At 37.5% G+C, this 20,995-nt stretch overlaps 3 protein-coding genes, 1 long non-coding RNA gene and 1 pseudogene across 4 annotated transcripts; 4 read left to right on the top strand and 1 right to left on the bottom strand.

Annotated features, from left to right (window-relative positions):
- The first annotated feature begins 132 nt into the window (after positions 1-132).
- LOC148915219 (uncharacterized) lies at positions 133-814 on the top strand. The gene is made up of 3 exons (XM_089055693.1): positions 133-260; positions 370-505; positions 581-814. Exons 1-3 carry the CDS (start codon positions 166-168, stop codon positions 812-814), a joined length of 465 nt encoding a protein of 154 aa, XP_088911819.1. The 5' UTR covers positions 133-165.
- Positions 815-2,054: 1,240 nt separating this feature from the next.
- Positions 2,055-3,550, top strand: LOC107880764 (uncharacterized). The gene is made up of 4 exons (XR_016128493.1): positions 2,055-2,128; positions 2,222-2,309; positions 2,418-2,504; positions 2,992-3,550. It is a non-coding gene; the product is annotated as an uncharacterized LOC107880764 (long non-coding RNA).
- Positions 3,551-4,291: 741 nt separating this feature from the next.
- On the bottom strand, positions 4,292-5,392 carry LOC103323511 (uncharacterized; annotated as a pseudogene).
- A 3,122-nt stretch (positions 5,393-8,514) lies between these two features.
- Positions 8,515-13,791, top strand: LOC103337616 (calcium-dependent protein kinase 1). The gene is made up of 8 exons (XM_008240783.3): positions 8,515-9,338; positions 10,011-10,154; positions 10,575-10,727; positions 11,270-11,385; positions 11,578-11,745; positions 12,319-12,446; positions 12,567-12,666; positions 13,248-13,791. The coding sequence occupies exons 1-8, from the start codon at positions 8,651-8,653 to the stop codon at positions 13,329-13,331; spliced, it is 1,581 nt and encodes a 526-aa protein (XP_008239005.3). The 5' UTR covers positions 8,515-8,650; the 3' UTR covers positions 13,332-13,791.
- A 205-nt stretch (positions 13,792-13,996) lies between these two features.
- On the top strand, positions 13,997-20,510 carry TRH1 (Potassium transporter family protein). Its single transcript, XM_016795797.2, has 9 exons — positions 13,997-14,562; positions 14,887-15,130; positions 15,216-15,464; positions 15,615-15,665; positions 16,204-16,464; positions 16,545-16,597; positions 17,560-17,674; positions 17,888-18,142; positions 18,875-20,510. Exons 1-9 carry the CDS (start codon positions 14,560-14,562, stop codon positions 19,969-19,971), a joined length of 2,328 nt encoding a protein of 775 aa, XP_016651283.2. The 5' UTR covers positions 13,997-14,559; the 3' UTR covers positions 19,972-20,510.
- Positions 20,511-20,995: the final 485 nt, after the last annotated feature.

Raw genomic sequence — 20,995 nt, 5'->3', positions numbered from 1 at the left:
GAAGTTGACTACGACAAGGAGGTGGTCAGCCTAGTATTGATTCACCTCTGCATGACATTCCTTTTTGCCAACGCTTCATCTACTTTGCATTGGAAAGTATTTGAGCACTGTGTGAATCTAGACACACTTTCAAGCTATTCTTGGGCAAGAGCTGTTTCAGCCTACATGAATGAATCCTTGGTCGCAAAAGCAAAAGCAAAAGCAAAGAAGGGAGGAGAAGGCTCTATAGGAGCTATTTCGGGTTGCATTATCCTAATATTGGTAAGTAAACAGTGGCTTATGCAATGCATTTTGAGTTTTAGGCAATGCAGTTTCTTTAGTGCAATGCAGTTTCTGTTTTATCCTAAGCAGTTTCCAACCTAATTTATGATATATCCTGTGTGAGAGGACAAACATAATACAACCAATCCTGGGCAAGGAGAAAGAAACTCCTGCCATTCTTAAATGGAGTCTTGTGGAACTCCACACAAGATTCAACCAAATAAAGGACTTGAATGACATCGAGGTATGCAATTTATCGCATGTTCTACTTTAATGTATCTTGAATGTGAATCCATGCTAAATCATTCTCATTGTACAGGGTATTTTCAAAACTCCTAAAAAGCGAAAAACTACCAGGGAAGAGGAAGACACTGTTGACAAGGTAATTAAAATCTGTATACAGTGCATTGCAGTTTGTGTTTTCTACATTGCAGTTTGTATTTTATCCAATGCAGTTTTTGAATCATTCAATCTCATTGTACAGGGTATTTTGAAAGCATATAAAAAGAGAAAAACTACTAGAGAAGAGGGAGACCCTCTTGACAAGGTATAAGAATCTCTAAACAGAGAATTATGCATTGCGGTTTCCATTTCCTCCAATGCAGTGCAATTTCTAATTAGTTTCCGTTCAATATGCAGAAAAAAGAAAAAGAAGATGAAGGACAACAAAGAGAAGTAGAGGAAGCAGAAGACCAAGGAAAACCTGATAATGCTGATCAAACTCCAGAATTAAAAGAGGATGGAAAGAAGAAAATGTTTGAGAATGAAGCTGGAAATGAACCTCTTGCAATTCAAGACCTCTTGGTGAAGTCCATGACAGACCAAATCAACTATCGCCAATGTCAAGATCCTAGCTTCATTTGCCCAGAAAGATTACAATGTGGAAGAATGAAATAAATGAAGACAGTGAGAAGAAAATGAAGGAATTGTGGGATATATTTATCCAAGGAGAAAAGAGATCAAAGGAGTTGGAAGCGAAGTTGGCAACATACGTAGAGAAATTAGATAATGAAGAATATGTGACTGCCACCATGACAGTGGAATCTACAGTTCAGCTTCAGGAAATACAAAATCTAAAAAGGAGGATTGCAGAATTGGAAGGCAAGGAAACTCGTATTGACATGGAGAAGATTGCCAAGAAAAAGGAGATTGAAGAAAAGTACAAGGTAGAAATTCAAAGCTTGTTGTCAGACCCAACAGTCTTTGAAATGGAGATGGATCTGCCTACAATACAACCAACACAACCAGTTGAAGAGCAAGAAGAAGAAGAAGAGGAGCAAGATGCTCCAACACTTGATGTTCCTTCAAGAGTACTAAGGCTGAAGAATAGAGAAAGAAAGAGGCTTCAAGCATCTTGCTATGTGTACGAAAAAAATAAGAAACCAAAAAAGAAGGCAAAAAAGGATGATGAAGAACTACCACAATTCAAGCTTATCTCTTCGGAGGAGCAATCAAGACAAGAGGATCCTCAAAATCAGAAGGTGGTATGCAATTATCAAGCCTGCCGCTTTTTTTTCGCATTGAGTAAATAGAAACTGCAATGCAAGTGTGTTATCTGCTTATAGAACGGAAATCGCATTGCAGTTTCTGTTTTATCAAATGGAGTTTCTAATTAGTTTCCTTTCAATCTGCAGTTAACACAAGAGGCATCTCAGCCCGATGCCACAAATCCAATTCCTGATCCCCCAAAAGGAACGAGCCTTCATGATTCAATACCTGTAGGTATGCAAGAATCAAATGATGAAGATGAAGGAAAAAAAAAGCCAACAAAGAAAAAACTAGGATGAGGTCAAAAGAGGGTTTGGCAGAAAATTCCAAAGGAGGACAGGGACAGAATTCAAGAATACTACTTAAGTACTCAACCTAGGTAATATCTCTATTCCAAAAGAACAACTCTTTCATCTTTTAATTACAATAAACTAAAACTAATCTTGTGAATTTCATGTATTCGAATCCGCAGTGATAACTTTTGGGCAGGACTCGATAATGAGAAAGTGACAAACCATGATATCAAAGATATTGTATGGGACCTGGAACTGTCACAAAACGTAAGTATAAAATACTAATTCTATAACACACACTGCACTGCATTTTTTATTTGTGCTACCTATATTACCCGTTAATAATTCCATTTTTCTCCAATCAATGTGAAACAGGTTATTGAGGCCTATATCCAAATAGAGGAGGAGAAAATAGGGCCCATGCAGACAGATAGTCCACAGTACATGTCTACATGGACTTGGGTAAGAATTATTTTGAAAATTCAAAGTTGTTTAAACAGACACGGCACTGCAGTTTTCGAAAAATATATACTAACAAATTGCCATTCAATGATAGCAGGCTTATATGCAAACCTTTCTAGAACAAAATTGGCATAGGGCCCTGTATGAACACTTACTTGAAAAACTTGGGAAATGCAATGTTCTCTTCTTCCCGATCATTTCAAGTTCTGAGTTCCACTTTACACTTCTCACATTTCACAAAATTGAATGAAAGTGGAGACACTACAATCCACTTAGATCGTTGGGATCTAGAAAAGAAGAAAAGTGTATTGACATTGCTCAAAATTTTGTAAGTGGAATGAAACTGTCTTAATTTCTCAGCACAAACACAAACAGAAACTGCAATGCAGTTTCAGTATTATAATCTGCTTAATTAAAGACCAAAACTATAATATGCAATGCACTGATTACCATTTCTTTTTCTCTTTTTTTCTTCTTCTTTAAACAGGTTAATATTGTGGAAGGGTGGCTAGAATATATCAGACCACAAGCACAAGAGTTCTTAGAAACTAAAACAATACCAAAACTTGTGAAGCAAAAAGAAGGGCCCCCTACACCTGCACAGGTTGATTTGTCCCCAAATGAAGAACTCACTCTAAATTGGATTCTGCAAAATCCATATCAGTTTCCATTTGAGGATGACACAGAATGTGCTCAACAAAATTCATCTTCATAAGAATTGTGTCTACTCAACCATTCATTACAATTTGAAATCATTCAAAACCAAAAGCTAATCTCGTATTCATTTGCAGGTTGGATTGCGGCATGTTCGTCATGTTCTACATGGATAAAATAGCACAAGGACAGCCCATTCCAAAAAGTGTGGACAAGAATTTCATGAATGAATATCGAGCACAATATGTCACAAAACTCTTACACCACAAACACTGTGTAATTAATCGTCTCTAGTGATTTGCCTTTCGTTAACTCAAGACAATATGTATCTTAATTCTTGTAGATGTTTGTAAATATTTCTAGTTATGGTATATGAGAACATATTTCCTATACATATAAACTGTAATATAATCTTGGAACAGGATGCAACAAAACGAAAGGGAAACAACAAACTGCACTGAATTTTCTGGTCAAATATTGCAACAAATTAAAATCTGCAGTTTTTGATCAAAATCTGCACTGCTGCTCAAAAGGTAAAGGCATAATCAAAGTACTAAAACTAATATCAAAACACATTTAAGTAGGTCAGCAGTTGTAACATTCCAATATACTTGCAAAAATTATTCTGAAATTGAATTATCGAACAAGAAACTGCAGCTGCAAAATCTGCACTGCTGCTCAAAAGGTAAAGGCATAATCAAAGTACTAAAACTAATATCAAATCACATTTAAGTAGGTCAGCAGTTGTAACATTCCAATATACTTGCAAAAATTATTCTGAAATTGAATTATCGAGCAAGAAACTGCGCTTCGTCAAAATCTGCACTGCTGCTCAAAAGGTAAAGGCATAATCAAAGTACTAAAACTAATATCAAAACACATTTAACTCCATGAGCAGTTATAACATTCCCATAGACTAGCAAAAAGTATTCTGAAATTGAATTATGGGACAAGTTCTGTTCAAAATCTGCAACAAATAAACAGAATCGCAGTTTCTGCAACAAAATCTGCTCAAATCTGAAAACAAGCATTCAATGGCAGTCAAAAACGAATATCCACTCATGAAACAATTGTATAATTTTCATTAACTTCAAAAAAGAATCATAATATCCAATTAGAAGCTGTGTAGCCAATTAAAAGCAACTAAAACTGCAATGCAGGTTTTGCAAAAAGTGCAATGCAGAAACTGACTATACATTCACTAAACCATATCTAACGTAAGCAATCGTCAACTGAGAAGGAATGTTCATATCACAGCCTTGCAAGTCTTCCTATTATGCCCAGTAACACTACACCGACTGCATTTCAATGGCCTTTTAAATTCACCAAAAGCTTTGATCCTCTTTGTTGGTGGTCTTCCGGCTGGCCTCTTTGTAATTGGCGGAAGCACAACTCCAGCTGCAAAACTGTTGCTGCCCAAGCCTTTCCTAATATCTGGAATAGGAAAAATAGGACTCTCATAGGCTTTTCGAAAGAAGTCAGTCCTATAGTAACACTCCACGTAATCATAAATTGAATCTTTCTTTGCTAGAATTGCAGCTACCGCATGCGTGCAAGGAAAACCGTCAATTTGCCAAAGACGGCAAGAACAAGTCCTTTGCTCAAGATCAACCATCACAGAATAATCAGCAAATACTTCAAAAACAGTGAAACTAGAACGACGAACTACCCAAGTCCTACCGGCCTCCGCATTTTCCCACAGTCTAGTTTCCATCTCCGGACACAAAATTGTTGTCCACCTCTCCGCTTCAATTCGTCGTTGAGAATTCAATACCATCAATTTTTGTCAAATCCCTTCTATCAAAGGTAGCACCGGCAAATCTCGAAACACACCAACCCAATTATTAAATGACTCCGCTAAACTATTTGCCATCTCCCCATACCGCATTCCTTTGAAATATGCGTTCGCATAGTGATCTCTAGACAAATCAGATATAAATGTCTTCACTTTCGAACTCCCAACAATCACCAACTCCTCCATTGCTACCGTAAACTCTTCCTCTGTAACAGTATATGCGCACCTACTAAATAAATTGATAACACGGTCTTGGAGCAATTTCCCATAACCTGACTTTAGGTACTTCGATATCAAATTCTGTTTGAGGTGATAGTAACAGTAAGAATGAGGCCATCCAGGAAACACAAACCCCATTGCATTTAACAAACCTTGATTGCGATCCGAAAAAAAGGTCACCACTCTCCCCATCGGTAGCAAAATAGAAGCCAAATGTTGAAGAAACCAAGTCCAATTCTCCTCCATCTCAGAATCAACAACTCCAAAAGCTAGAGGATAAAACCCTGCAAAACAAAACCAAAAGCACAAGTATAAGCAAAAAAGGGAAATTGCAGTGCAGTTTTTGAAAACAAATCTGCTCAAATTTGAAAGGAAACCAAAAGGTAAATCCATGATCTAAGTACTAAAACTAAGTTTAAAACACATTTAAGTTCATGAGCAGTTGCAACATTCCCACAGACATACAAAAATTACTAAGAAAATCGAATTATGAAACAAGAAACTGCAATGCAGTTTCTGCTAAAAAATTGCAACAAATGGAATCTGCAATACATTACAGTAACCATACCTTGATTTCCATTCTTTCCGGAAGCACAGAGAAGCTGCCCCTTGTACTTGCTCTTCAAAAACGTAGCATCAACGAACAACAAGGGTATGCAATATTGAAATCCAGCAATGCAACCGCCAAACGACACAAAAAACCGTCTAAAGCGATTAATTCCAGCTTCACATTCAAGAGTGCAGAGAGAACCAGGTTTAGTTTCCTTTACGGCATCCGCATACCACACTAACTCGTTGAAGGACTTCGACTCATCACCGTGAACGTTCAATTTAGCTAACTCTTTGCCAAACCATGCATGGTAGTATGAAATGTCTATACCATAATAATCTTTGAACTCGTGTATAATCTCAACTAGCTTCAGCTCTGGTTTTGCACGAATTCTGTCCACAATGAGGGAGGACACCACACGAGACTTCATCATCTTACTCTTTGATTCCCGTATCCGACCCACACATGTATGCACATTATTTAATGTCCGAATTACAAAATAGCCAGTAGCTTCACAACGAAGCATAAACAAGCCAGCTACAACCCTCCAATTTCTTATTCGAACAAATAGCAACCACCCGCTTCTTGTCATTGCCGGCATATAAAAAATTAAATCCTACTTCAAGAGCGTACTTGCACAATTTCAAACGGAACTCCTCTGCACCACCGTCAAACTTCTGCCCTACATGATGTATGTACGTCTCCCACTCATTCGACAACAAAGGCTTAGCACTTGCTCTCTTCGACCTGCCCAAAAATTCATTTCTGTCTTCGACAGATACTAGAACACGACGACTCGCCCTTTTCACATGCTATCAACTCCTTATTTACACAAAAATCACCACTATATTCACTGCTCCCGCATAAATCCTTCACTAAAATATCAACACTCTTCTCATTTGATACAAACAAAAATGACCTCATCATGTCCAAATCGCTATCCGTTTCTAGAAAACAACTCGGATAACTGGGCAGCGAATACCGTAACGTAAAACAACCCAACTGCAAACCCTTAAACCTTAGACACAAAGTCTTCAAAATATCAACCATGGATGACTCTGATGAAACTGAAAACATAATGGTTTCCGACTTATATGTGCACTTGGCAATGACACACACCTCCATTAGCCTTGAAAATGCAAACAAAACAACAAACAAAAACAGAAAACAATTTAAATCAGTAAATAATGTACATGAGCAGTTGTAAAATTCCAATAGACTTCCAAATATTAGTCTGAAATCGAATTATGAAACAAGAAACTGCAATGCAGTTTCTGCCAAAGTACTAAAACTAATATCAAAACACATTTAAGTAGGTCAGCAGTTGTAACATTCCAATATACTTGCAAAAATTATTCTGAAATTGAATTATCGAAAAGAAATGCGCTGGTCTCAACAAAAATCTAGCTTTCGTCAAAATTTGCACTGCTGCTCAAAAGGTAAAGGCATAATCAAAGTACTAAAACTAATATCAAATCACATTTAAGTAGGTCAGCAGTTGTAACATTCCAATATACTTGCAAAAATTATTCTGAAATTGAATTATCGAACAAGAAACTGCAGACAGATGTAGTTTATGACAGAAAATCAAAACAATTCGAATAGAAACCAAAAGGAAACCACGATAAAAGTACTAAAACTAAATTCCATAAACATACAAGTCGATATAAACGAAAACAGGTTCTAAAGTACTCATACCTCAAAACTTAGGACTGCCAAAAATCTCCACAACCAAACAGCAGCTTAAAATCAAATCTGATCACGAAACGAAGAATATAGGGTTTAGCATTGAACGCCACAAGATCGCGCCGCAAAATCGAGCCACAAAAGAGCTCGAAATACCCGAACTAAGGAGAACGAAATCACCCAAAGCGATAGTCATTCAAAGATGCAAATCGAACAAAACGTAGCGAAAAAGAAGACAGAAAACGAAGAAAATAAAAGCAAAACCTACAGAAAATTGAGCTCTAATGGCGTAACCCACTCAAACGAAGAAGAAAATGAACGAAAAGAGAAGGAACTCGCGTCGTTTAAACGCGTTGAGAGACAAAAGCGTCATTTAATTTGTAGGTTTACAGATGGGCCAGGCTTTTTAAGAGAAAATGGTAGAATTGTCTTTTTATTTGTCATTTTTAAGCCTAACGAATCTGGGCCAGCCTTTGACCTAATATAAAATAGCTATTTTTTATTAAGTATTAAAACCCAAACTAAAATACCTAATATCTCACTTACTAATTAGTAAACTTAATTATGTCTAATACCTAATTTTCCTTAATATATATCGTATTGTTATGAAAACCTAGACTTTGTAGGAATCAGCTATGAAATTGTTTTTTATCCCTTAGATGGAAAAAAGTATGGATCCACCACTGTGTGTTAGTGTTTGACCTAAATTTAGTATATATGATCCACATGACATTGGTTTATTTAAATTAAAAACAGAAGTTCAAATTTGAGACATCTATACATGTGTTAATATTTAACCTGATCCGTAATATCACTTATCGAAATATAGATTAGAACTTAAGACATCTTTATGAAACCCCTCAGTTTTCTTAAATTTCAACATTAAGGAGATTACTCCGTTGAAGAACACTAGAATAAATGCCATTGAAATCCTGGTTATTTAATTTGTAAAATCTATCATTACTGAAATCCTGGTTATTAGTAGTTTTTTATATATAAAAAATAAAGAAAAATGAACCTTTTTGGTCAACCCCCCCATGAAGTCCATTATAGTCATTTCACCACCACCCACCACCACACTTAAGGACACTGACTCCACCCAAGTTGCCGTTGACAACGACACGCTATTAAGCATTTCCCTGTCCGAAAATCACAAAGACCAAAAAAAATTATCAAAGACTTCATCTCCCTTGTTGACCAAAAAAAAAGACTTCATCTCCCTTGACCCCTAAATTGACCAAAATGGGCAACAACTGCAGCAGCGGCGCCCTGCCCTCCGCCCAAGACTCCACCGCACCTGATCCCCGCTACCACCACCCATCTAACGGCGGCGTTCGGGTCCTCCCTCCCAATGCCCCCGCCCCACCCAAACCCCAGCCCCACCCACCCACAACCACCGCTGCTTCCGCCTCGCCTCCCATCGGCCGCGTCCTCGGCCGCCCCATGGAAGACGTCCGCGCCACCTACACCTTTGGCCGCGAGCTCGGCCGCGGCCAATTCGGCGTCACCTACCTCGTCACCCACAAGCACAACAAGCAGCAGTTCGCCTGCAAATCCATCGCCACCCGCAAGCTCATCAACCACGACGACGTCGAAGACGTCCGCCGTGAGGTCCAGATCATGCACCACCTCACCGGCCATCGCAACATCGTCGAGCTCAAGGGAGCTTACGAGGACAAGCACTCCGTTAACCTCGTCATGGAGCTCTGCGCCGGCGGCGAGCTCTTCGATCGGATCATCGCTAAAGGCCATTACTCCGAGCGAGCTGCGGCGAATCTCTGCCGTCAGATCGTCACCGTCGTGCATTACTGTCATTCGATGGGGGTGATGCATAGGGATTTGAAGCCGGAGAATTTCTTACTCTTGAGTAAGGACGAGGAATCGCCGCTCAAGGCCACCGATTTCGGGCTCTCTGTGTTTTTCAAGCCAGGTCAGCTTTGGTTGTTCGAATTTCATGTGTAGTGTTGTTTTTACAGTAGTTTTTGACTGTAATGGCATGAGTTAGCTAATTTTTTGCTACTTTGAAGACTAAAGTTGCAGTCTTTAACTTGAGCTGGGTTTGCTTCAATTTTTGTGTTTATCATATAGTTCATGTAGAATGGCTCGAATCTATTTCATTGCATTTAGGTGATAACTTGAGCTGAAGTTGACAAGTTTTGAAGACTGCATTGGTTTAGAAATTGAAACATTACTCTTCATGTGTTTTATTTCTATCCACTAGAAGTCTTTTGTGGAGATTGTGTATTGTTTGTTGGCTGCAAGAATTTTAGTTTGGCATCCAACACATTAGTAGTTACAGTTCATTGCTTGCACCAAAAATAGGGGCAAAGTCCTCCGTGCCTATTCTGCTTTTAAATCATGAATTACTAAGAAGCACACTATGGTTGCCAATTTCCCAGAGTATTGCTACTCATGTTTCACAATGAGTTCAATTGTTCTAGGTCTTGCTTTAACTTGGCATGTGTTATTGTATTTTGAATTTTAAAACTTGAAATTGTTTCGTATCATCTTCGTTTTTGAGGTTTAGTTATTCAAAAGTAATGTACATGAGATATGCTTAAGGATCTTCATGTTGAAATGTACAGTTTATTTTTGAGTGCAGGAGATGTATTTAAGGATCTTGTGGGAAGTGCATATTATGTTGCTCCTGAAGTGCTGCGTCGGCGTTATGGAGCTGAGGCTGATATTTGGAGTGCAGGGGTGATACTATACATTCTACTTAGTGGAGTCCCACCATTTTGGGGAGGTATGGCTTTTGTCCCAGAAGAGTAATAGAATTTTAACCATGTAGTCCTTTTGATTTCTGAGTAGAAATCTATGAAAAGCTAAATATTACTTCCAAAATAGGTTTATACATCTATGTCTGGATAATGTCCTTGACAGTACGTCATCTAGTTCATTGATACGACCAGAAGTCTCACGATGACTTTTCAGCCCCTCTGTTTTATCCTCTTCATCCAATCCTGAAAAAGAACAAGGCTTTCTTTTCAGCAAAAAACATAATTAATTTCCTTACATCCTCCCTCGTGATCCAATTATCTGCCAGCAAGCTTTAAGTCAGCACTCAGCATGAATTTTATGTTATTTTCCATTTTCAGTTTATCGCATTTATAACAGTTGCTCAGTTTAGCAGTGGTTTTCAGCTTCACTTTTCTTTCATATGCAGAGAATGAACAAGGTATCTTTGATGCCATTCTTCGGGGCCATATTGATTTCTCATCTGATCCCTGGCCTTCCATATCTAGCAGTGCCAAAGATCTTGTGAAGAAAATGCTCCGAGCTGATGCTAAGGAACGACTTGCAGCAGTTGACGTTTTAAGTAAGTTTTCTTTTAGGTTTCTGCTAGAGACATGGAATTCCTTTAAGTTATTTCAGGCCTTTCTTTTTTGTGTGGAGAATTTCTATGTCTAGTTTCTTTATATGCAAGTGGGCATTATATTACACAGTTGTAGTTGGGGTCATGCTCTAGGAATGATGACATGATATTATCTCCTTGGCATCATATTTTAAATTGACGAATTAAAGGGTGAAAATTATGGAGGATGCTCCTGGTTGCAGTTTCATTTAAGTGAGCTAGCCATACAGTACATCAGAAGGTTTGGAGGATTAAGAGAAAGAATGAAGGTGCTCAGTTGATATGGTTTCCTACGGTTTAAGTGAGCTAGTCATTTGTATATTGTCACATATTTTCTTTGGTAGTTTCTTTGGCCAGGCTTGTTGGTCATTAGGTTGAGGAAGGGAATATGTTTGGGCCAATCATACAGGAAAATTTTCTTTTCATGCTTTTTACCTGTTAAAATCATCCCTGGATTAGTGTTTGTAAATTATAAATGAAACTAAACCACTCAAAATGCAATGCAGATCATCCATGGATGCGAGAAGATGGGGATGCATCTGATAAACCTCTTGATATTGCTGTTTTATCTAGAATGAAACAGTTCAGGGCAATGAACAAACTCAAGAAAGTAGCATTGAAGGTGAGTGTATCTTTTATCAACTTCATTAGCATCATATTCATGGATTGGAATGAGGTTGGTGCAAATGAAATCCTAGGGTGTGGGCATGCTGCTGGTCGAGCCCATGTCATGAGATTAGAGATGTGTCAGCATCATCAGTCTTGTTTTTGCGATTAAAAATTCAATAACATATGCTTTATTTTACTCTTGCAGGTAATTGCAGAAAATCTTTCTGAAGAGGAAATCATAGGCTTGAAGGAAATGTTCAAATCCATGGACACAGATAACAGTGGAACAATTACATTTGAAGAGTTAAAAGCTGGTCTTCCAAAACTGGGAACCAAGCTTTCTGAGTCTGAAGTGAGACAGTTGATGGAAGCGGTAATATCTCCAGTCTTCTTACTATTAGTGCAACTGGAGCTTCATGATGCTAGTGGGTTCACTAATTTTAGTTAAGAGAGAAGAAAAAGAAAAGATCTGAGAGACAAGAAAGAGAATAAAAGAGACTTTTCATTTTTCTTATTCTTGATCGTTGGTTAGCAAAGAAATAGAGAGAAAAGTGAGGACTGTTTGAAATAATTAAAGATCAATCAATATCAAAATCGCATTTTCCCCTCCAATCTCTCCACTCTTGGAGGGAAAGGTGAATGTGAAGAGAAAATGAGGCTCCAAATTTATCTTCACATTTACCCATCCATTTCTAATCTCTTTTCTCAATTTCTTTCATTTTAAACATGACCAACTATTTTTCGTAAAAATGTTCCAAGGATACTTTGGTGGAACAGAATCATCAGCTTCTTAGTGTTTCAGTTATCATAAACCTATAATAAGTCTAAACCATTCAGCTTTATGACTACTTCAGATATTTTATATGTTTCTTCCATGTGCATAACTCATTTGGATGATCAATTTCATGATCCTACAAAACTTGACAAATTCTGTTTTCCTTTTCAGGCTGATGTGGATGGAAATGGAACAATTGATTACATTGAGTTTATAACAGCTACTATGCACATGAATAGAATGGAAAGAGAGGACCATTTATACAAAGCCTTTGAATATTTTGACAAAGACAAGAGCGGGTGACAATTAACTCTATTACCAATAACATAGTTATAGCTGTTTTTTGTCCCTATATTGATGTAAAGCTGGGTATCATTTTTTGTTTCTGAAAAACACTTTTTAACCTCTGCTGATTTCAGGTACATCACAATGGAAGAATTGGAGCAAGCACTTAAGAAGTATAATATGGGTGATGAGAAAACAATTAAGGAAATCATTGCGGAAGTTGACACAGACCTTGTACGTTCATAATCTCCTTGCCTTCATAATATATATGTTTTCTTCTTTCAACTCTTTTTTTTTTTCTTTCTAAGATGAATTTTTCTTTCCCATGTATTACACATGGGAGATTAACAAATACACTTTAATGAAACTGTGACTACTGAAGGATTAGGGTCTGGACTTTTTCGTCAATATAATGTTGAAATCATATTGGGATAAGACTTCACACTCTTGATTTTCGGCCACACAATTGTTGTCGACACCAAAACTGGAATGGTCATATAGTACTGGGAGAGGGGCAATGCAAATTTCTCATGTTTTGAACAGAAAATCCAGGACATTGTTCCAAATTTCTGATAATGCATCTAGTACCAAAAATAAGTGACACAACCAACCAGTAAAAAATAAATATTAAATCAGACGGTCTCTGAATTTCTTTGTTGCAAAGAGATCCTGTCAATCATCTCGTAGTTACACCATTGCATATTACTAACAAACTGGGCTGATTGCTACAGTGTTCTTGTTTTCATATCCTGTCTTTTGGTAAAACCTTGTTGAATGTTTTTGTCACACTTAATGAATTCCCAAATTATTTGCAGGATGGAAGGATTAATTATGATGAGTTTGCAGCCATGATGAGGAAAGGCGATCCTGAGTTGGTCACAAACAGACGAAGAAAATAGAAAGGACACTGTTTTGCTGTGCTAAACTCCTGGCGTGACCGGTTTGTTAATTTTGCGGGCTGAGAAATCATTTTCAATCTCAGTTTAGCTGATTGGGATTGCATGTTGTTCGCCTGCCCTCTAGCGGAAGAGATGAGTGCTCGATTTACGTAAGTTTGCAGAATGATTCAACTTCTTTGTGTAGGGCAGATTTCCCCTTTGGCAATTTAGTGGTGCAATGTTAGAGCATATGCGAGTTCTCTAAGCCCAACTTCCCCATGCAAAAGAGAATAAAATGAATACTAGTTATGCGGTCCTCCTACTTGTCCCTGTATTTGGCCATTTTACCTAAAGTAATGATTTAGATTTTCCCGACATTTTAATTGCTTCAGGATAACGTTATTTATAAATTTCCAATTTTATATGTGAACAGAAAGCTTTTGGGTTCTGAAAGAAATATTGCACTTGCAAATTTTATACATGTATTGTTGTCATATGGTTCATCTTCGTCACCATTTCTTATGAATGGTGAATATTTCATCCATTTTTTCCGCATTTAATATTTCATCTCCATGAATTTTGCTGCAAAGAAAGAGAATCCACATTCAACAAGAAATATAAGGTGAATAACACCGAACACTCATTCGGTGTATTTAACTACTGTAACACTATCACATGGTGTTATTTTTTGTGTCGTATCATTGCGGCCACATGGTTCATGAAGAGGCACTCCAGATCTCTGCTGTTTATAGTTTAGTGTTTAAAATGAAACTTTTGTTTTGTTTTGCTCATCCAACACAGGAATCTTTCCATTTGCATAAATTAATTGAGGTCAATGGATGGCATTCGACAATAAAAAAAGGATGGGGAGCCAAGAGTGTAATTTCGTAAACTCCAAAGGATGAATCTGCAAAGAAACCCAATCGAAAAGAAACTTTTAGCGCCCCAATCAAAAACAGACTTTTAGCAAAGCCGACATTCTTTGCTTTGCAGGGCCCACTGAAACAGAAAAACCGAAACACCGAGAAAATCCCGGCGGCAGAGGACGCGCCAGATTTGGATCTGTTACTTACAACGTTCGACTCTTTCGAATTCGATAATGTCCACCTCTTAACACATACCACCGTCCCCAAAATTTAATCTCTTTCTCTTTTAAATTTTGTATGCTTTGAATTCTCTTATCATTTTCTTAAGCTTCAAAAGCCAGGAGGACACAGAGAGAATCGTAGAGGTCCATCTCCGACTGGCCATGGTAAAAACCCTCACTTTTCGTTTGTTTCTCGAGAAAAATCAACGAGAAAATCCAAGAAAATTCTTTGAAACCAAGCCATTCTTCAGTTTATGCAAAGAATCTTGATTTTCATCATGCACAATCAAATTCCTAATTTCTTTAGTATTAGTTATATTGAAACCCAAAACAAATGATGAAAGGGGCTATGAACTTTAGGTTTCAAATAGAACATTACCATATACATTACTAAGAGTAATTTATTGTATGCATTGTGTTTGAATAGTTACATGCTTTATGTTTAGCTTTAAAGCTTGAAACTTTATGCACTGTGTGTTCTTTTAACAGGTTGACTGGAGAGGTCAAAGTAGACAAAATGCCCTTTTGGTGTATAGGGGTTTTGGTTTGGTTTTTGGTGCTTTGAGCATTGCCCCTCTTTATGTTTATAGATGTGCATTTTCTGGAGGGTTGCTCCATTACCAAACCGAGGATGCAGTCTTTGGGGTGTTTTCGGTGATTTTTTGGACTATTACTCTTATTTCATTGTTCAAGTATGCTTTTATCATGTTGAGTGCCGACGATAATGGTCAAGGTAAGAGCTGATACAATTGTCACTGATGCTGCCAGCCCTATTCTTTGTTTGTGGATTCATGTTTGTAGTTTTGGGTAATTTTCAGGTGGGCTTATCGCATTATACGCACTCCTTTGCAGAAATGCAAAATTCTGTTTGCTGCCTAATCATCAAGCAGCTGATGAGGAGATCTCTACATATCGTTACCCAGGTCGTTCCAATACGAACAGACCCACTTCACCATTGAAAGGATTTATTGAGGGACATAAAAGTGCCCAAACTTGTTTACTTCTTCTGGTTTTATTTGGAGCTTCCATGGTGATCTGTGTTGGTATCCTCACTCCTGCAATATCGGGTGAATTGTCCTTGTTTGACCCCTTTGATCCTTTAAAATATTGCAGCGGGATTTGCACTGATTGATTTTGTACTTTTGTACATGGTTCTTTATGCCATTTGTTATCTCTTTAACAACCTGTGCTAATAAGAAGTGTTTGGTCATTTGCAGTTTTTGCATCTGTTGAAGGGCTAAAATTTCAAGCGAAAGATTTGCATAATAGTGAGTCTTCCTCTCCAAAAGTAGAATATATGTATACATATGTAACATTGTCCTAATAAAATTCAACTGTTAATAATTATAGTTGTCCGAAATAAACATATAGGTTATGGTAATGAGCTTGAGCAGTTGTCTGGCTTTTCTGGTCTTGCTACAAGCCCAAACATAATTTATGTTTGTATACTTAGCAGTCTCTGATATCTGTAAATAAGGTTGAATCTACTAGTTCAAAAATTATCAGATGAGAAAGTAACATTTAGTAGAACCGTAGTTAGTAGTGTGAGATATACATACTTAGTAGTGTCTAGCTTTATAACTTTGCTGCTGGGTCCACAATGCATTACTTAGATGCATAATGGAAAGGAGTCCTGGTCTCTCAGACTGAGATGTCAGCATCGTACCAAGAAAGTTGCAAGAGGGAAAGGAGAAATGATAGGGGATGGGGATTTACAGAACTACCTGTTTTTCCGTGTAAAAATGTTCTTCGCTCTTAAAATTTATCTGATGCCATTTTAGCTACTAACACTTGTACACAAACCAGGTGTGGTGGTTCTTATTGCCTGTATTCTATTAGTTGCTCTTTTTGTTTTGCAACACCGTGGCATCCACAAGTTGGCCTTCATATTCACTCCCATCATGATCCTTTGGGTACTGTTAGTTGCTGCTGTTGGAATGTACAATATCATCGAGTGGAATCCAAGAGTATATCAGGCTCTTTCTCCATATTATGTTTACATATTCTTTAAGAGGACAGGAAAAGATGGTTGGATTTCTCTTGGAGGAATACTTTTATGTATTACTGGTAAGTAGAGCACTTGCACATTTTTTCTTTTCATAGCTCTACTTCTCATAATTGGGTAATGTTTTTTTTATCAATTGTAGGAACTGAATCCATGTTTGCAGATCTTGGTCATTTCAAAGCAACACCAATAAGGGTATGCAGGACCACTAATTGTAGACTAGGTCTTTTAGTTCATGCTAGGCTGTGGGTTTGTGCAAGGAAGTCACGATGCAAAATATTATCTTTCTGTTCTTTTTGTTCTTTTGCATTTGTTTTATTTATTATTAAGAGCTTTTAAGGCCCAGGGCTGATTGCTTTGGAATTCTCCATCATGTTGTGAAGAACAGGTTTTAAAGTTAGACATTACTGTGGGATAGAGTACATTGTCATTAACAGTGAAACTTATTGTCCGCATATGTAGTTCTTTTTCAAATGTTGATATGCTCAATGTGTCTCTGAGATGAAATGGAACTACCTAGTAAATTGTTATGAAACTTCTTCTAGGAGTCATATGTCAACCAGAAGGATAAAACATGCAGTTTAAGCATTAAATGTGCATGCTTAAAATTTTCTATACAATACAATCAAGCCATGGTAACTTTGAGGTGGTGGAAAACATATGGTTTATCTCAATTAGTTGGGTTTAGAATAAATTTGAGTTCAGAAATTGATTTTAAAGTGTTGCATTCAGAGTATTTGATTTAAAGAGAGGGTATTTATTGATTAGAATATGGTAACCTGAAATACATGAAAATTTGAAGTGGTCTGTCTGTGGTTTAATCCACACGGAGTAATATTAAGGCAGAAACCCACTTGTGGTTACATTATATGAAATCACAATTCGACTGTTTTGTTTTGCTCTGAGGAGCAGCCTTAACTGGCAGGAGTATATGTAAATTCTGCACCTCTCATTTCTGGTTGGTGATTAAAGCATTATGCATGTTCCAGGAAATTTCTAAATGATTGAGTACATAGGTCTTTTTCTGGAGAATTTGCACTCTATCCTTGATGGATTGGTGTTCCCACCCTGCCATTTATGTAGAATGTTGAAGATTGTGGCATATATCAACAGTTCTACGTAGCAAGGAAAAAACTAACTCTTGTTGATATGTGCAGGTTGCATTTTCTTTTGTCATTTATCCATGTCTAATACTTCAATACATGGGACAAGCTGCATTTCTTTCAAAAAATTTATCTGCAGTGTCTATGAGCTTTTATGCTTCTATTCCAGGTAAGCTTCTAGATATGCAAAGAAACATTGCTGTCCGGACTTGATTGTGGATTCTGGAATGATTACATTAATGTGCATACTTTACAGCCTCCATCTCCCTTTAACACTTTGATTCGTAAAGCTTGTTGAGCATTCTTGCATTATTTATTTTAAAAGATTTATCTGTGAAAAATTACTACTGTTTAGCTTATAGAATGCTCGTCTTTTCTGTAGTTCCCTTACTTTGGCCAGTACTTGTGGTTGCACCTTTGGCTGCCATTGTTGCCAGTCAACCTGTTATCTCTTCCACATTCTCAATAGTCAAGCAATTGCATGCAATACGATGTTTTCCTCGAGTCAAGGTTGTACATACGAAGAGACGGATCCCTGGTCAGATATACATCCCTGAAATAAACTGGTCTCTTATGATTCTCAGTCTGGGTGTCACAATTGGTTTTCGAGACATAAATTATATAGGAAATGCTTATGGTATGTCATCTTTTATCTAAAATACTTTCAATATCAGATAATATTATTTTCCTTATTGGTTGGTGTTTGTACATGCCATATACTTGTTAAGTCCATCAAAGAACATGTCAGTGTTCTCTATGGAAACCAAATATTGCGTTGACTTTCATACATGCTCATATATATGTGACAGTTATTGAGAAATCAATTTCACATCTGGGAAATAGAGGTAAATCATGATAGAGTTTTATTTTGAATCTTAATTTCTTGTCCACCCAAATTATCTGAACCATATATGTGGTACTTTGGGAGATGGGTGACTTTCTCTGGACGGAATAAGCTGCTCTTACCTTTGCAAATGCCAGTTCAATGAATTCTGCATATTGTGCCTTTTTTTTCTTTTCAGAAGGGCTACTTATTAGATTCAGTAGGTATGAGATACCAGGTAGATACTTAACGTGAAATTCTTTTAAATAGTAAGAACCTACGTCGTCTAAGGACCTTTCAAATTTGGATGGCCAATGATCCCATCCATTATTCCTGTACTTTGCATGGTGCTTTGAGATATTTTATTTACTATTGGACTGGCCCTAACCTTGACACGAGTCTTGACAGTTCAGCTGTTACCAGTATCTTAATTTATATCTATATCCAGGCAAAACATTACAGAGTAGATCTAGTCAATATCGTAAATTTGTCATATTTCTTCTTTCATTTTGTAAACTAAAGCTTATCTTGGTTTCTTAATATCAGGGATTGCATGTTTGGCTGTTACAATCATAACAACGTGGTTGACATCGCTAGGAATCAGCCTTGTTTGGCATAAGAGTTTCATGTTTGCCCTTTTATTCAGTGTACTTTTTGGTTCAGTTGAAATCATCTACCTTTCATCTTCGTGTATGAGAATCCTTAAAGGTGGATGGTTTCCCCCTGTTCTCTCTGCAGTCTTCTTGGTAGTTATGTATGTCTGGCAATATGGAACGAGGAAGAAGTATTTGTATGACCTGCATAACAAGGTTTCAATGAGGCATATACTCACGCTGGGCCCTAGTCTTGGGATTGTTAGGGTCCCAGGGATTGGCCTCATCTACACTGAGTTGGCTACGGGAGTCCCAGCAACATTTACTCATTTCTTAACCAACTTACCAGCCTTTTACCAAGTGGTTGTCTTTGTTTGCATTAAAACTGTTCCTGTTCCCTATGTACCCCAAAAAGATAGGTATCTTGTTGGTCGCATTGGTCCCAAATCTTATGGGATGTACCGCTGTATGGTTCGGAATGGATACAAAGATGTCTTTAAAAATGGAGATGACTTTGAAATTGATGTGGTGATGAGCATAGCGGAGTTCATCCAAATGGAAGCAGAAGGTTGTGGAACTCCTGAAGGTGCTGTGGATGGTCGTATGGCAGTTGTGAAGACTTCTGGGAAGTTTGGCACAGCATTGTTTATGTCACAAACTTCTGGCCCTGGAGAAAGCAGCAGTTCAAGTTCTTCAACTATTGTGAGCAGCAGCAAGTCTAACACACTGCAGAACTTGCAGGCCACCTATGAGCAAGAAGCACCGAAACTAAACTATTGGAGGCGGGCTCGGTTTGGGTTGATGGATGCAAAATGCAAGGATACACGTGTGAAGGAACAGCTGCAGGAACTTGTGGAAGCAAAGCATGCTGGGGTAGCATATGTAATAGGTGCTGCTTATTTAAAGGCAAAATGGAATTCGTCATTCATAAAGAAGTGCGCTATCGATGTTGCCTACTCTTTCTTACGTAAGAACTGCCGATCTCCTGCTGTTGCTTTGAACATTCCTCATATCTGTTTAATCAAGGTGGGAATGAACTACATTGTTTAATGCAGTACATCTTGTGAAGATGCATATTTTGGCAGCAAAACTTGCACAGTGCCTGCTTTGTCCAGAGTTTCATGCACTTTATCTTGTGTGAATAGATTCAGATTGTTGGTATTTGGAAGATACGTTGCTAACTTGGCACAAAGCATTGATGGAGGAGGTTCATGTTAATGCCAAGTTGTTGGTTGTTCTACTGCTGAGGCCTAAGTGGTTCTCAATAATTGAATTAGCCAGAGATGCTCAGTCTGTCATTAGAAGCAGGATTTTTAATTGGTTCCGCAAAATTTCAAGCCACATGATTCTTGTGTTTCCCAAAAATGTTAAGTTTTGTTTCGTAAACCTGAATTCAGGTTTGTTTACGTGTATGGAAAATTGGAAGTAGCATTTTTTGTTCTTTCTTTTTTCATTTGAAGGGAGATTGAGAGTTGATGCACTTTGTGTACAAATAACAGGACCTTGTCCAAATAACTTCGTTCAGCTCGGAGGATCGGTCTGTGACATTCATAATTCATTACAAAAGAAAATTCATTGACGTTTATAAATATCTTTTTATTAGAGATTTTCTATTTAAACTCACACTTCTCTTTGTTCACCCCATGTTCTAAGTTCATCCCAACTTCTAATTTAAAGTTTCACAACTTCTAAGAAAACCCAACTATCTTCCCAAACTGCCTTAAATACACACCAAGCTGAAAAAATAAGAAATAAAAGAGTTTTTGTATTTAAACCCCACATTTTTCGTTGTTCACTCCAATACTCAAATCATTAAACAATATTTGTAGTATACATGAGATTTTGTTATTTTCACAAGGCTATTTTTATCATGTGATTAAAAAGATTAACTAATGAGACAAAGATGTGTGTGGTAGGGTTCAAACCTCAGACCACTGACATGCAAGTTAAGACCTTTTTTTACGAGACTAGACTCCATTAGCAATAAGATGTAGATGAGTTTGTATTTTTCTAAAACTTAATAAAAAGAGTGGTGGGGTGTGGGGGGTGTGTGCATAGATAGATGTACTAAGAT

This window comes from Prunus mume, linkage group LG7, assembly GCF_029339155.1.
Source record: "Prunus mume cultivar Tortuosa linkage group LG7, ASM2933915v1, whole genome shotgun sequence".
Lineage (NCBI taxonomy): Eukaryota > Viridiplantae > Streptophyta > Magnoliopsida > Rosales > Rosaceae > Prunus > Prunus mume.
This window is presented reverse-complemented; position numbering and strand designations above follow the sequence as displayed.

What these genes read in the sequence shown, in the direction of transcription:
- TRH1 (XM_016795797.2), top strand. An exon ending in CCTCACTCCTGCAATATCGG is followed by an intron (nt 15,465 to 15,614) that starts GTGAATTGTCCT and finishes GGTCATTTGCAG; the next exon opens with TTTTTGCATCTGTTGAAGGG. An exon ending in CTTTTATGCTTCTATTCCAG is followed by an intron (nt 17,675 to 17,887) that starts GTAAGCTTCTAG and finishes TCTTTTCTGTAG; the next exon opens with TTCCCTTACTTTGGCCAGTA.
- LOC103337616 (XM_008240783.3), top strand. Translation starts at nt 8,651, where the DNA reads ATGGGCAACAACTGCAGCAGCGGCGCCCTGCCCTCCGCCCAAGACTCC. An exon ending in AGTCCCACCATTTTGGGGAG is followed by an intron (nt 10,155 to 10,574) that starts GTATGGCTTTTG and finishes TTTCATATGCAG; the next exon opens with AGAATGAACAAGGTATCTTT. An exon ending in CGGAAGTTGACACAGACCTT is followed by an intron (nt 12,667 to 13,247) that starts GTACGTTCATAA and finishes AATTATTTGCAG; the next exon opens with GATGGAAGGATTAATTATGA.
- LOC148915219 (XM_089055693.1), top strand. Translation starts at nt 166, where the DNA reads ATGAATGAATCCTTGGTCGCAAAAGCAAAAGCAAAAGCAAAGAAGGGA. An exon ending in GGTTGCATTATCCTAATATT is followed by an intron (nt 261 to 369) that starts GGTAAGTAAACA and finishes ACCTAATTTATG; the next exon opens with ATATATCCTGTGTGAGAGGA. An exon ending in AGGACTTGAATGACATCGAG is followed by an intron (nt 506 to 580) that starts GTATGCAATTTA and finishes CTCATTGTACAG; the next exon opens with GGTATTTTCAAAACTCCTAA.